General features: G+C 44.0%; 1 protein-coding gene across 6 annotated transcripts in view; it reads right to left on the reverse strand.

Annotated features, from left to right (window-relative positions):
- Positions 1-6,023, reverse strand: part of C14H8orf76 (chromosome 14 C8orf76 homolog) — a 37,388-nt gene extending 31,365 nt beyond the window's left edge. For 5 of the 6 annotated variants that reach the window (XR_009253457.1, XM_058698989.1, XM_058698986.1 and 2 more), the window contains exons 1-3: positions 5,857-6,023; positions 2,869-2,964; positions 1,990-2,133 (exon numbers count right to left, since the gene is read on the reverse strand). Coding sequence is in view for 5 of the 6 variants with exons in the window: in XM_058698989.1 (XP_058554972.1) it covers positions 1,990-2,133; positions 2,869-2,964; positions 5,857-5,973 (357 nt within the window). In the remaining variant the exon portion in view is untranslated. Of the gene's footprint in view, positions 1-1,989; positions 2,134-2,868; positions 2,965-5,450; positions 5,812-5,856 lie in introns of those variants that run through there. The other variant, XM_058698987.1, reaches the window with a different exon arrangement.
- Positions 6,024-13,327: the final 7,304 nt, after the last annotated feature.

The following is a 13,327-nucleotide window of genomic DNA, read 5'->3' on the forward strand; positions in this document are numbered from 1 at the left end:
TTGCGCTCTGACATTCTCTCTCTCTCTCTCTCTCTCTCTCTCTCAAAAATAAATAAACATTAAAAAAAAAAAGTTGTGAGCATAAAATGTTCATATCCTGATGGGCACTCCAAGACTAGCTGTCTACTTTGTTCAATGCTGTATTCTGGCCTGTCCCCCTACAGAACAGGAAAGGACAACAGCCACCAAGACACAAACAGAAATAGACCAGAGTTAATAGCAAAAGAGAAGGGTCTATAAATAGGGAAGAAATTTAAAAAATAAAATACAAGGTACCAGGAAATGAGAAACTATATAAATCGGTAGGGTCCACTGAGATCATGTGAAGAGACCCAAAGGAAGGGTAAGGCCCCTGGCCTGCACTGCTGGTTCCTTCCCCGACAGGATGCCCAGAAGCCTGATGAATAGTTCCCAAAGTCCTGGCAGGGGAGCTGAAGGTCTTCTGCCTGGTCCTTTCCCCTGCCTGGTAACATCCCAAGCTCCGGAGACCTTGCATCTGCTGACTGGCAACAGATCTTTCTCTGAGCCACAGAAACAGACTAACTAAGCTGGAGGGAACCACAAAAATAACCCAGACGCTAAAGACACCACCACTGCCTTCAGTGGGTTAGGCGGGGACAACAAGCACAACAGAGATGTGCAGACGTCAGGAAGAGAGAGGTGACGGGAGAGCACGGAACAGGAATGAAGGACAGGTGACTGATGTCTAGAAAAAGTACTAAAAGGGCCAAAGCTGTTGTTAATTTGCAGACCCGGGAGACTGAGAATGAACACTGTTAAATTCCACCAAGTTCACTGTGCCGTGTACTTCCTCAACGAGGTAATTTTACCTTCCAGCTTCAGAATTAACCCACACTTAGAAGAAGAGCAAGACACAGCCGTTTTCCACATTCTACACACAACTTTCAAGGTTTCCTCTCACCGCAAGAGGCTGAAGTACTAGGCAATGAACCCCATCGGCAAGCAAATTTAGGGACTTCTTTTAGTTAATGACATGGAAGAGGCCAGCTCAATTGCATGCATAGTTTAGGCTGACCTCTGTTTGGCTTGATCCATAGGGTTCAAGATCAGTGCCCTAGTGCCTCATTAATTCCCTCTGAGGAGGTAAACTGGCCATCTATAAACTAAGATTGGTCAACTTAGACCAATCCCATATAAAATTTACACACCCACACAAAACAGAAGTAAACCCAAAATGCCATCACCTGAAAACAAAAACAAGCAGAATCTAGAACTGCAAATAACTGCCTTTCTTTATCCCTTAAAAAGGGATTCTAAGGGGCACCTGGGTGGCTCAGTCGGTTAAGCGTCCGACTTCAGCTCAGGTCATGATCTCACGGTCCGTGAGTTCGAGCCCCACGTCGGGCTCTGGGCTGATGGCTCAGAGCCTGGAGCCTGCTTCCGATTCTGTGTCTCCCTCTCTCTCTGCCCCTCCCCCGTTCATGCTCTGTCTCTCTCTGTCTCAAAAATAAATAAACGTTAAAAAAAAAAAAAAAAGGGGGGGGGATTCTAAAAGGCTGGAAAAAAAAAAAGAATAAAAAAGGCTGTTAGGCTTGGCTCAGTTTATATTTAGGTTTTTTTGGGTTTTCTTGGTAACTTTTTTTCCTGTTTACAAAAGCAATCCATGTTCATTGTAAAAATTTTGAGAAATAAAATCTAAAAAAAAACGAAGAAAAAGTCACTGATGATCCCTCTACTCTGAATATTTACTCCTAACAAGAGTAAAACCTTTACAAATGAGATTTTCAGGCAATGAAGAATTTTGAGCCTAACACAGGAAAAGAAAAAATATTACAAGAAAGTGATTGTCTAGAGCTCTGAACTGTTCATCATAATAAAGTTCTTACACCATTGACAATTTTCATCTACTTATCCAAACCCAAAGATTTTGCTGCAAGCAAGAAGTTGTTTTTTGTTTTGTTTTTTAGAAAATAAACTATTCAACAATCTGCGGACCACACATGGAAAATAAGCAATGAAACCACTTACCAAGTTTGCAGCGATCTCCAGGGCTTCTGTGTGCCTTCCCAGGTGAACCAGACACCGCGCCTGGCCTTCCTGGACATCCCTTTTCATGGCAAAATTTGTAGATGGCAGTTTTTCAGAGATACTCGAGTACTCTTGCAGTGCTTTCTGCATATGGTTTGTTAAATAAAGGAAATGAAAAGAAGGGATGAAAAAAGAGGTGAAACTATAGTAGAAAAAAGGATTTAGTTATAGGGATGATTTTTTTCTTGGCAGAAGGTAATATTATAATGGACTCTACAATGAACAGAGGAGGGCTTGAGCATTTGTCAGTACTATTTTCTAAGAAGTAGAAAAGAGATGGCTGGAGAATATAACCACTACTACCGTGGAAAATATCACCATATGGTAGGAAAGCATTCTGGGGCCAAACAGACCAGGGTTTGAATCCCGGTTCTGCCACTAACTTGCTATATAGCCTTCCTTTTCTCATCAGCAAAATAACAAAGGGACTCTTGTGAAGAAGAAATGAGATTTTATATGTAAAGCAAGCTGGGACCTAACTTAGTTCTTTCTTTTTCTTACACATTTTGGGGTGCTTTGCTCCCCTGACCCCATGAGGCATCTGCGCTAGAGGGTCCCACAGAATGAGGAGACACACAGCCTGGGGAAACAGACCTGCCAGGATCCCAGGAAGATCCCTATATTGTAGTTACAGGAAACAAAACAAATGGCAGACGGCCATGTAGAAAAGGACAGAAATTTGGGATTCTGAGATTACAGACCCTTACCACAAAAGACTAAATTCATCCTCACAAACAACACACTCATAACTGATACGCTGTAACTGATAGAACAAGAACCTATTTCAGGCAGTGCAACCTTAGATATGTTCAATTCTACCTGATACTCTTGCCGTCTGTAGGCGAGGTCCCCTTTGAATTTCTTCAGAGTTAGAGCTTCGACATCATCACTGCTCCCCGTTTCTTCATAAAACCACTAGAAATTGTGAAAATAGCACATTACAGAGAATTAAGTGGTACTTTTCCACCTCATACTCAAGTAGAAGTAATTTCCCATATATTATTGATTAGACCTCAAAAAAAGATCCTTTTTCAGGATGAGACTCACAGGAAAACCTATGACGAGAACGACGATTTTAGTGATGGCTCAGTTTTTATTAAACTTATCATAAGTAACAAACGTACTCATCACATGGAACCTCTCAACTGAAAAAGAAGCACAGGCCTATTTGTGCCTATCTATAGGTACATAGATGTGTTCTATCTATAGCATTTCAAAGTGGGGTTGTGGTGCCTGGGAAGCTACATTTTAATTAGGACAGTTCAAATGTTGTTGTTGTTTTTAAAGTTTATTTACTTATTTTGAGAGAAAGAAATAGAGAGAGAGAAAGAGAGAGAATCCCAAGCTGGCTCCACACTGTCAGCACAGAGCCCTACGCCAGGCTTGAACTCACAAACCATGAGATCACGGCCTGAGTCAAGATCAAGGGTCAGACGCTTAAGTTGACTGAGCCATCCAGGTGTCCCTTGAATGCTTCTTTAGGCTGACATATGTTTCCCCGTAGAGACATTTTTAGAGTGGTCAGAACAGGTATTGACAACTCTTTATGGAAAGGACATGGGGACGAAGAATCATCTTTATAGTGCTTATTATGAAAATGTTGTAAAAGCAGAGGGTAGAATCTAACCAAAAGAGACAGAAATTAAGGCTGAAAGTAGGTTTCCATGCAATCAAATGCCAAAGACCTGTAGAAAGCAAGTCTGAGTAAATGCCCATCTGGCCTATTTTATTCCCTTGTCTACTGATCTAAACCTTATGGAGAGGAAGGAAAGTGAACTGGGAATTTTTGGTTAGTGAATCAAGAACATGAAGATGAGAAAACAGGTGTAACAAAAAGCAGTCTGTATGCCAGTGTTTCCAGCTCCAAAGCAGTAACTCAACCTCCCTTTTCCTCACAGAAAAACACACCGAGTCTGAATGTAGTCTATCCCCAGGTAAGTGCTATTAAAACTCCAACTGCATTTGGGGTGGTTCTACCATCGCGTCCAAATTGCTTGGTTCCATTTCTAAAAGAGTTGCCCGGGGTATCCCTGCCCTCCTATTATCTTAGTAAAATCGTTTCTCTCCTTAGCCTCACCCATCACAGCGAAGAAAGCTGGCAACTGCTGTTTTTCTGTTGTCCCCGGGGGACTGCGTAAGTCAACAACAGTCCGTGTACTGAACCCACAATTCCTCTGCGCTCTGCTGCTCTCCAGTCACAGCGCCAATCCCAACTGCCTCACTGCAAACCTTCATCCAATGTTCATGATCCCACTGGGAAACGATCACGCAAAAACTGGCTTTCAAATGATTGTCTTTATGCTCCCCCGTAACCTGCAGGCCTGCAACAATTCACAACCGGGATGGCTTCAAACTCCCTTTTCTGGTGAGAGGAAGGAGGGGAGATCTGTGAACAAGGGTGGCCCTAAGAGGTGAAGCGCTGGATGCGGCGCACCTCCGTCCCACACCGAACCTGAGCAGGGACAACAAATCCTCTAACCCAAATTCCTGGTGTTACACCCAAAGAAACCAACGAGACTTGAGGAAGGCCTTTCTGGCTTCACGAGCAGTATCACGTACCAAACAAGTCCTAAAGACAAGCGATTTTTGGTTTTGACTTTTCTAAGCATACAGCACATCACACCTGACAGTCTCTCGCCCCCTTCACTCCACAACAGCCCTGGGAGCCAGCAAATGCCATTTTTTCCCAAATGACAAAGGAACCGACACCTTGAAAGGCAAGTGGTAAAGCCCAGGCTGGAATTCAGGATCCTATCTCATAACTATCCGTCTGTAGCTTTTGATGCTGCATCACTATGACTTCCCAAGCCCGTTCCTGTTTTTAGTCTACACTGCGATCAACTACTACAGGTAACGCTGAAAGAATGTACAGATAAGGAGAAAAGGAAAGTGAAATAAAACAAACGTATTTCCGTAATTACTGAGCGCCTGAGATCTCTACAACGGTTTCAAAGAAAAATGAAGACAATACATATAAAGGAACCTAGCACAGTGCCGGGAACAGGTTAAGTTTTTGATAAATAGTACAGTAGTTCTTATACCTCAGGTGAGATTTACACCCATTGAGTAACAACACAAAGTAATATTCTACGAAGTCAAAACATTCACGGAGTTGCTATTATGAACAAAAACTGCCAGGCGCTGTAGAGGACATAAAGTCAAGCACCCACTCTGCTGAGATCATTTAGCACTCCCAAGAGCTTGACGCTCCTGACAAGGGATGTAACACAAACTGAATGGAGGGGGAAAGTAGTCAAAGGCAAACGTATTTCCTTGGAAGGAGGAAATCAGAAAAGACTTCCTGGAAGAGGCAGCATTCAAGGTGCACTCTAAGAAATGGCTATAATTGAGCGATTTGACCCTGCGAGCGAGGCTGACGCGGGCTGGAGGAATTCACTGACCATGGGCAGACCAGTGGGCGGGACGTCGCCGTTTGCAGAGCGGCCAAGAGTTCAGTTTTGGAAAGTGGGCGGGAACCGGATTCTGAGGGTCCCGGCTGCAGAATCAGTGTGGGCACACGGAGTTCCTGAAGATTTCAGGGCAGGGGGCGACGTGAGGTCAGCGAGCCTTTGGAGAGACCCGCTAAACGCCCGGCACGAGTTAATCGCTGCCAGCGCGGGGCCGCCGGACCGAGCCCACCGGTGGGGCTCGGGAAACGCACCGGTCTCCTGAGGACAGGGGCAGCGCAGCGGGAGAGGCGGCCCGGCGAGGCGGAGGGCGTTACTGCTGCCAGGAGCTCCCCGCCTGGCACCCGCGGAGGCCGAGGCCGGCGGCCCGGACAGAGGCCAGCAGGCCCCGCCTTCTCACCTGCGGCTCGCAGCGCTTGGCGCGATAGGACGCCGGCAGTCCAGGCCGCCGCTCCCGCCTCTCTTCGAACACCGAGTCCTCGAACTCGCCCCCCAGCAACCAGCACCCAGTCTCCATCCCGCGCCAGCCGCCGGGTTTCGGGAGTAGGCGGAGTCTAGAGCGGCGCCCACGTGCGGGCCAATGCGGAAGGGGCGGAGCCGCCAGAGGCCAGAGAGCGGCATGCTGGGGCTTGTAGTCTCTGGAGGAGGAGTGGCCCAAAGCGGGAATTGGCCCGCTGCTGGCATGGAGTCCCGGTGGAACTAGGATTTTTATCTGACTCACAAACTGACCGAAGTCGGGAACGGAGTGTTTGACTTATCCGTTTCAGGAGATGGACAGAGATCCTCATCTGCACGCATCAAAAAGCAGGCTCCAGGGTAGCTTTTTAAAATTCAAAGGTAGTATTTTTTTCACCACTCAAGATATTTGTGGCACTGTGTTAAGCACAGTTTTTGCACTTTACATCCTCTCTTAACAACTTATGAAAGGCGCAATGATTCCCACTTTGCAAATGAAGCTGTTGGGGCTTAGAGAGAAGTTGCTTAGGATCAATTTTTACGTGGCTAAGAGCTGGGAAAGACAGAAACGAACCTCTAGTCCCCATGTTTCCAGAAAAGGGACACCACCAATAACAAAGACCAGAGTAATTCACGCATTTATAGAATGGAGGACACAGGTTTACTCTGGATGCTCGATCAAGGACCATTAATTTTATCTGGAGAAAAAACACCAAATCCCAGAAGTATAAAACTAACATTTACTAGAGTTCTTATACTTTCAAGATACTCCTTGAGACCAGAAAATCAAAATTACTGACAAAATACCGGCCAATATGCTACAGCTCAATATTACTGTGACATATTACACAGCAGGTGTTCCCTGGTTTTCCTATTTCTCCCCACTCACCTGTTCCTCTTCCACCATTTGTCTTACAAGGTTCTATCTTCAACCCAATTTTCTATTCCACAAACTTAACCTGGGGGAACCTAATCCACTCCCCAAGGTTTCAAAATCCATCTCTCTGCTGATCAGTCCTCAAATCTAGAGTCAGTCCATGTATCCAACAACCTTGAGTGGAAGGCTTTATCAGGACAGGCTGCAGACATTAGCTACTGATGTATTCATCCATAGAAGGGCTGTTAAAAAAAAAAAAAAAGAAGAAGAAAATGTTTTCTTATCAGAGATGTTATAGTACTAATTAGGAAAAATTTAGAAATCATAGAAAAATAGCAGAAAAAAAGACACCCATAATATCATCATCCAGAGGCAATGGAGAGTCTATTAAAAAGGTAAGCGTATTTGTCCTAATGTTAATAAGTCCTGTTCTAGCAGAATAAGCAATACAGCATAGTGTTGAAACAGCCTCATACACCAGATTTCTCTGCACTCATGATCCTGGTTCAGTTATTCACTAGCAGTGTGACCCAATTTGTCAAATGGGCATTAATTAAAATAATGCATGTAAAATGCCTGTCAGATAGCAAATGAGTAATACACATTCATTCAAAATTCCTGTTTCAGGAGCAAAGTAAGAACAAAGCAAAGGCAGGCAGAGATCATTTTTTTCAGCCTTTTCTTTTTAAAGGCTATTTAGTTTTGGCACATCCAATCCTCTTGGGTTCTGTGCCCCCACTTCACACCCCCCACATCCCCACCCCGCCCCTGCCTCCTCCTGGCCCAACAACTAGCTGAGCTAAATCTTCTGCTGCAATGGTAAAGAAGCCACAGAATTGCTGCTTATGAGTAAGAGAGAGTTCTTTGCCCTTTGGACTCAAGATTTCTGAGCTCAGGGGATTCCAGCATTTTCACCACTAAGAACCCTTTCAGTTATTTTTCCTCAAAGTTGCGGAGGATTTGTGCACACAATAAAACTGCGTTAATTAGTAATTGCTTTGTTTTCCTTTAAAAATTTGAATCCAAGTTCCTATATAACAGCCAATACAAGCCTCTGCCCAGCCTGAGCCTACTGGCATTGCCTCATTGTGAGTTAGGATTTTAGTTGAAAGCAAGGAAGTAGCAGTGAGGGACTGCAGAAGGCCTGGTGAAAGGTTAAACATGATTAACATCGGGCCTTTGTTAACAATGAAAACAGCACAAAGGCCCCTATCACTATTGAGGACTCAGTATCTGGACCCCAATTTTAAACCACTGCCTCACTGATAGAGAGGATTTAGGATACTGTCTTTTTTATTTATCTTTTAGAAGAGAGAGCACAGGGGAATGCACAGAGGGAGAGAGAGAGAATCGTAAGCAGGGGGCTTTATGATTCCCAGTCCAAAGTGGGCTTGATCCCAGAACTCTGGGATCATGACCTGAGCCTAAATCAAGAGTTGGACACTCAACGGACTGAGCCACCCAGGCACCCCGTAAAGATTTTTTTAATTTAATTTTTTAAAGTGACCTCTACACTCAACGTGGGGCTTGAACTCACAACTCTGAGATCAAGAGTCACATGTTCTACTGACAGAGCCAGCCAGGTGCCCCTGGATAATGTCATTTTTAAAAAGAGGAGAGGGGCACATGACTAGCTCAGTGGGTAGAGCACTAGCTCAGTGGGTAGCTCAGTGGGTAGTGCTCTTGATCTCAGAGTTGTGCGTTCAAGCCCCACATTGGGTGTGGAGCCTACTTGAAAAAAATAAAAATAAATAAAAAGAGGAGAGTAAACCAGGAAGAGAGAAGGGCACTTTGTAACTATTAAATACAATTTACATACTTAGGAAATGCCAGATGTTAGGCACTGTTAGGGAGTAAAAGGGAATTTTGCAAGAGTTTAAGATTGTGTGGGTTGCGATAAAAATCTGTTTTTATAGATTTTTATTTATAAAAATCTGATTTTTTGACTGAGGGGGTGATTGAGTTCCCCACTGCAAGGTAGGGATCACTTACTCCAGGCAGCCGTCCTTCCTCTTTCCTGTAATTCCTCCATGCTTTTATCCGTTGTGGCATTTATGACGCTGTGGACTGTTGGAGGTTAGAGATGGTGTCTTTTTCACTCTTGGAAACTCGGCCCTCAGACAGGGTTTGGCCCAGGGCTGCTCAATCAATGCTTGTTGAATGGACGGGAAATAGCAGAAGGAGCAGACAGAAGCATTTCTCAGCTTGCTTTTTTTTCTTTTTTAAAATTTGTTCAATTGTTTAAAGAGAGCAAGTTGGGGAAGAGAAAGGGAGACAGAGGATCCGAAGTGGGTTCTGTGCCGGTAGCACAGATGATGCGAGGCTCGAACTCAGGAACCTCGGGATCACGACCTGAGCTGAAGTCGGACACTTAACCGACTGAACCACCCAGGCGCCCACTTCTCAGTTCTAAGTCACGTAGTCAGGTCCTTTCTGAGGGGGAGGGAAGGAGCCAACATTTATGAGCATCTATTATGCACTAGGTTGTGCTATGAACACTCTATTAACTTCCTGGTAATTAACTCTCAAAATATCTCCCTCAGAATTAGACATTGCTATTTCCATTTTTTGTAGACAAGGAAATAGGACCTGACAGGTAACTCGCCCAGAGTCCCAGATAGTGAGTAAAAGAAACCAGATTAAAAATCAACTTTATCTGACATCAAAGTCTGTGTTCTCAACTATCTCCCGAAACCAAAATAGCAGGGTTTCAGAAAGACCTGGAGAACTGAATCTGTCACTGGCTGGCTCTGCCTGCCTCATGTTCTGGAGGCTTGGGGCCTCTTCATTTCTTTCTGTGTGTCTCTGCAGAATGGCTTTCTCTGCCCTGCTTGTGCACATTCCAACATGACCTCTGAAACCTGGACAATTCAAGCCCCCAGAAGAAAATGACTAGCATCACTGTGTGTCCAATTCCAGGTCACCTGCCAAGAGACCCTACTGGCCAAAGAGTGAGAAGCCCTCGCTGTTTCAAAGAGCTGAAGGCTGAAGATTCTGGTGCTCTGCTTGGTGGCTCAGGGGCGGCTGTGGGACCGGGAGGTGGCAGGGAGCCAACTAGACATACATGTGTAGTCCGTGGGATTTGCAGTCACTGTGCCAGGCAGTGTGGGGTCTTTGCTTTGGTCTTGTCTGGAAACCCTGGTCTAGGGTCTAGCCTCTTGCGTACATCATCCTGCAGACCCAGGGGTGCTTCCAGAGTACGACTTTTCTCACTGTACTTAGAAATTACACACCTCCACACCCCTCTCAGTCTTGAGCCCTGCTCAATTTCTACTTCTACCTCTCAAAGATACTCCCGTCCAGAACACCAAAATATTATCTTTGACCACAGGCTTCAACCAAAGATGAGGAGACCGGTTGTTTTCAAATTGTTTTTGGAGGGGCGCCTGGGTGGCGCAGTCGGTTAAGCGTCCGACTTCAGCCAGGTCACGATCTCGCGGTCCGTGAGTTCGAGCCCCGCGTCAGGCTCTGGGCTGATGGCTCGGAGCCTGGAGCCTGTTTCCGATTCTGTGTCTCCCTCTCTCTCTGCCCCTCCCCCGTTCATGCTCTGTCTCTCTCTGTCCCAAAAATAAATAAAAAATGTTGAAAAAAAAAAAAAAATCAAATTGTTTTTGGAATTACCCAGAAATCCAGACGTTCTGTGAAGCCAGAGAAAGTTTTATCCAGCACTCCAAAGATGCATGTCTGAGGTTACCACTTTCCTTCCTGGCCCAATGGAGATGTTGGAGGTGCTTTGAAAAAGCCTGACACCTTACTAACTACACATCTTTACTCAAGCATTCAAAACCATCTACGGTTTGTTACCAAGCCAATTCATACTCTTTTATGTATGTATTTATTTTTTAGTGTTTTTGTTTCTACAACTTCATTGAGGTATATTGGACAATTAACTGCACACATTTAAAATGAATTTTGACCTAAGTATATATTCTGTGAAACTTTCCCTCTACTCGAGGTGATGAACACATCCATCACCTCTAAAGGTTTTATCCCTCCCCTACCTCATTGCTCCAATTGAATCCTGCTCTGCAACCAGGCTGGTCCTCTCCAGAATGGGCCTCCCCGCCTCTCCCCTCAAGTCTTTCCTTCATGCTGCAACCTTCCCTGCCCCTCCCAGGTCTCAGCTCACCATTTCCTTCGTCAGGAAAGCCCCTCCCAGGGCCCTCCCACTATAACCAAGTGGGATTTATCCTAGGAATACAAGAGTGGTTCAACATAAGAAAATTAATCAATGTAATCCATCATGTTAACAGAATGAAGGGGAAAAAAGCCAAACAATCATCCCAACTGATGCCAGAAAAGGCCTTTGACAAAATCCAACACCCTCTTATGATAAAACCTGTCAGAACACTAAGACTACAACTTCCTCAACATGATAAAAGACATTCATGAAAAAAAACCCAGATAATGATATTTGATGGCAAGACTGAAAGCTTTATGATCAGGAACAAGACAAGGATGCCCTCTTTCACCAGGCTATTCAACACAGTATTAGAAGTTCTAGCCAGAGTAATTAGATGAGAAAAAGAACACTAGGCATCCAAATTAAAAGAGAGTAAAATTATAACTATTTAAGGAGGACATGATCCCATATATAGAAAATCCTAAAGATTCCACAAGAAAACTACTAGAGCTAATGAATGAATTCAGCAAAATTTCAGTTTACAAGATCAACAAACAGAAATTAGTTGTTTCTGTGGGGCACCTGGGTGGCTCAGTCTGACTCTTGGTTTCGGCCCAGGCCATGATCTCATGGTTTGTGAGTTTGAGCCCTGTGTCGGACTCTGTGCTGCTGGTGCAGAGCCTGCTTGGGATTGTCTCTCTCCCTCTCTCTCTGCCCCTCCCCTGCTTGTGCTCTCTTCCCCACTCTCTCTCAAAATAAATAAATAAAACTTAAAAAAAATAGCTGTTTCTATATACCAGCAATAAACAATCTGAAGAACAAATTAAGGAAGCAATTCCAGGGGCCCCTGGGTGGCTCAGTTAAGCATCTGACTTCGGCTCAGGTCATGATCTCATTCATGGTTTGGGGGTTTGAGCCCCGTGTTGGGCTCTGTGCTGACAGCTCAGAGCCTGGAGCCTGCTTCAGATTCTGTGTTTCCCTCCCTCTCTGCCCTCCCCTGCTTGTGCTCTTTCTGTCTTTCTCCAAAGTAAACAAACATTAAAAAATTTTTTTAAAAAGCAATTCCAATAACAATGGCATCTAAAAGAATATCTTGTACACTGAAAAGTATAAAACTTGCTGAAAGAAATTAAATAAGACATAAATAAATGGAAAGGAATCTCATGTTCATAAATAGGAATATATAATATTGTTAAGATGTCAACACTACCCAAAACGATCTAAAGATTCTAATTGCTTCCATAGTTCATAATTCAAACTTCCAATAACTTTTTCAGAAATGGAAAAGCCAATCCTCAAATTCATTTGGAATTGCAAGGCACCCCAAAGAGACAAAACAATCTTGAAAAAGAAGAAAGTTAAGGACTCATACTCCTGATTTGAAAACTTACTGGAAATCTAAAAGAATCAAAATAGTGTGGCATGGGCAAAAGGATAGATATACAGACCAAGGGGATAGAAGTGAGAGTCCAGAAATAAACCTTCACATATACAGCCAACTGATTTTTTTTAAGTTTATTTTCAGAGAGAGAGAGAGAGGGAGAAAATGAGTGGAGGAGGGACAGAGAGAGGGAGTAAAGCCCAAGCAGGCTCCGTGCTGTCAGTGCAGAGCCTAACACAGGGCTCAATCCCATGAACTGGGAGATCATGACCTGAGCTGAAATCAAGAGTCAGGTACTTAACCAACTGAGCCACCCAGGAGCCCCTAGCCAACTGATTTTTGACAAGGGTGCTAAGTCCATTCAATGAGGGAAAGATAGTTGTTTGAACAGATGGTGCTGGGATAACTGGATTACCACATGCAAAAGAATGAAGTTCAACGTCTATCTCATCATACACAAAAATTTACTCAAAATGGATTAATGACCAGGGTGATTGGGTGGCTCGGTCAGTTACTAGCCGATTTTGGTTCAGGTCATGATCTCATAGTTCATGAGTTCGAGCCCCACATTAGGCTCTCTGCTGTCAGCACAGAGCCCCTTTCAGATCCTCTGTCCCCTTCTCCCAGTGCCCCTCCCCCACTCACTCACACACACTCTCTCTCTCTCTCTCTCTCTCAAAAATCATTAAAAAAAATGGGTTAATGACCTAAATATAAGAGCTGTAACCATAAAACCCTTAGAAGAAAATGTAGGAGTAAATCTTCATGACCTTGGATTTGGCAATGTAATTTTTCTTATTAGGCAATCTTTATGCCTGATGTGGGGCTTAAGCAACATCAAAAGCATGAGCAACAATAACAATAACAATAAGTTGAACTTCATCAAAACTGAAAATGTTCTGTGCATCAAAGGACACTATCAAGAAAGTGAAAATACAATCTACAGAAGGGAGAAAATACAGGCAATTCTCATTTCTCCTACAATAGTTAGTTATGTTCTATAAAGTCACCATGAACACTGAATTAGTGAATAC

Source organism: Neofelis nebulosa, chromosome 14, assembly GCF_028018385.1.
Source record: "Neofelis nebulosa isolate mNeoNeb1 chromosome 14, mNeoNeb1.pri, whole genome shotgun sequence".
Lineage (NCBI taxonomy): Eukaryota > Metazoa > Chordata > Mammalia > Carnivora > Felidae > Neofelis > Neofelis nebulosa.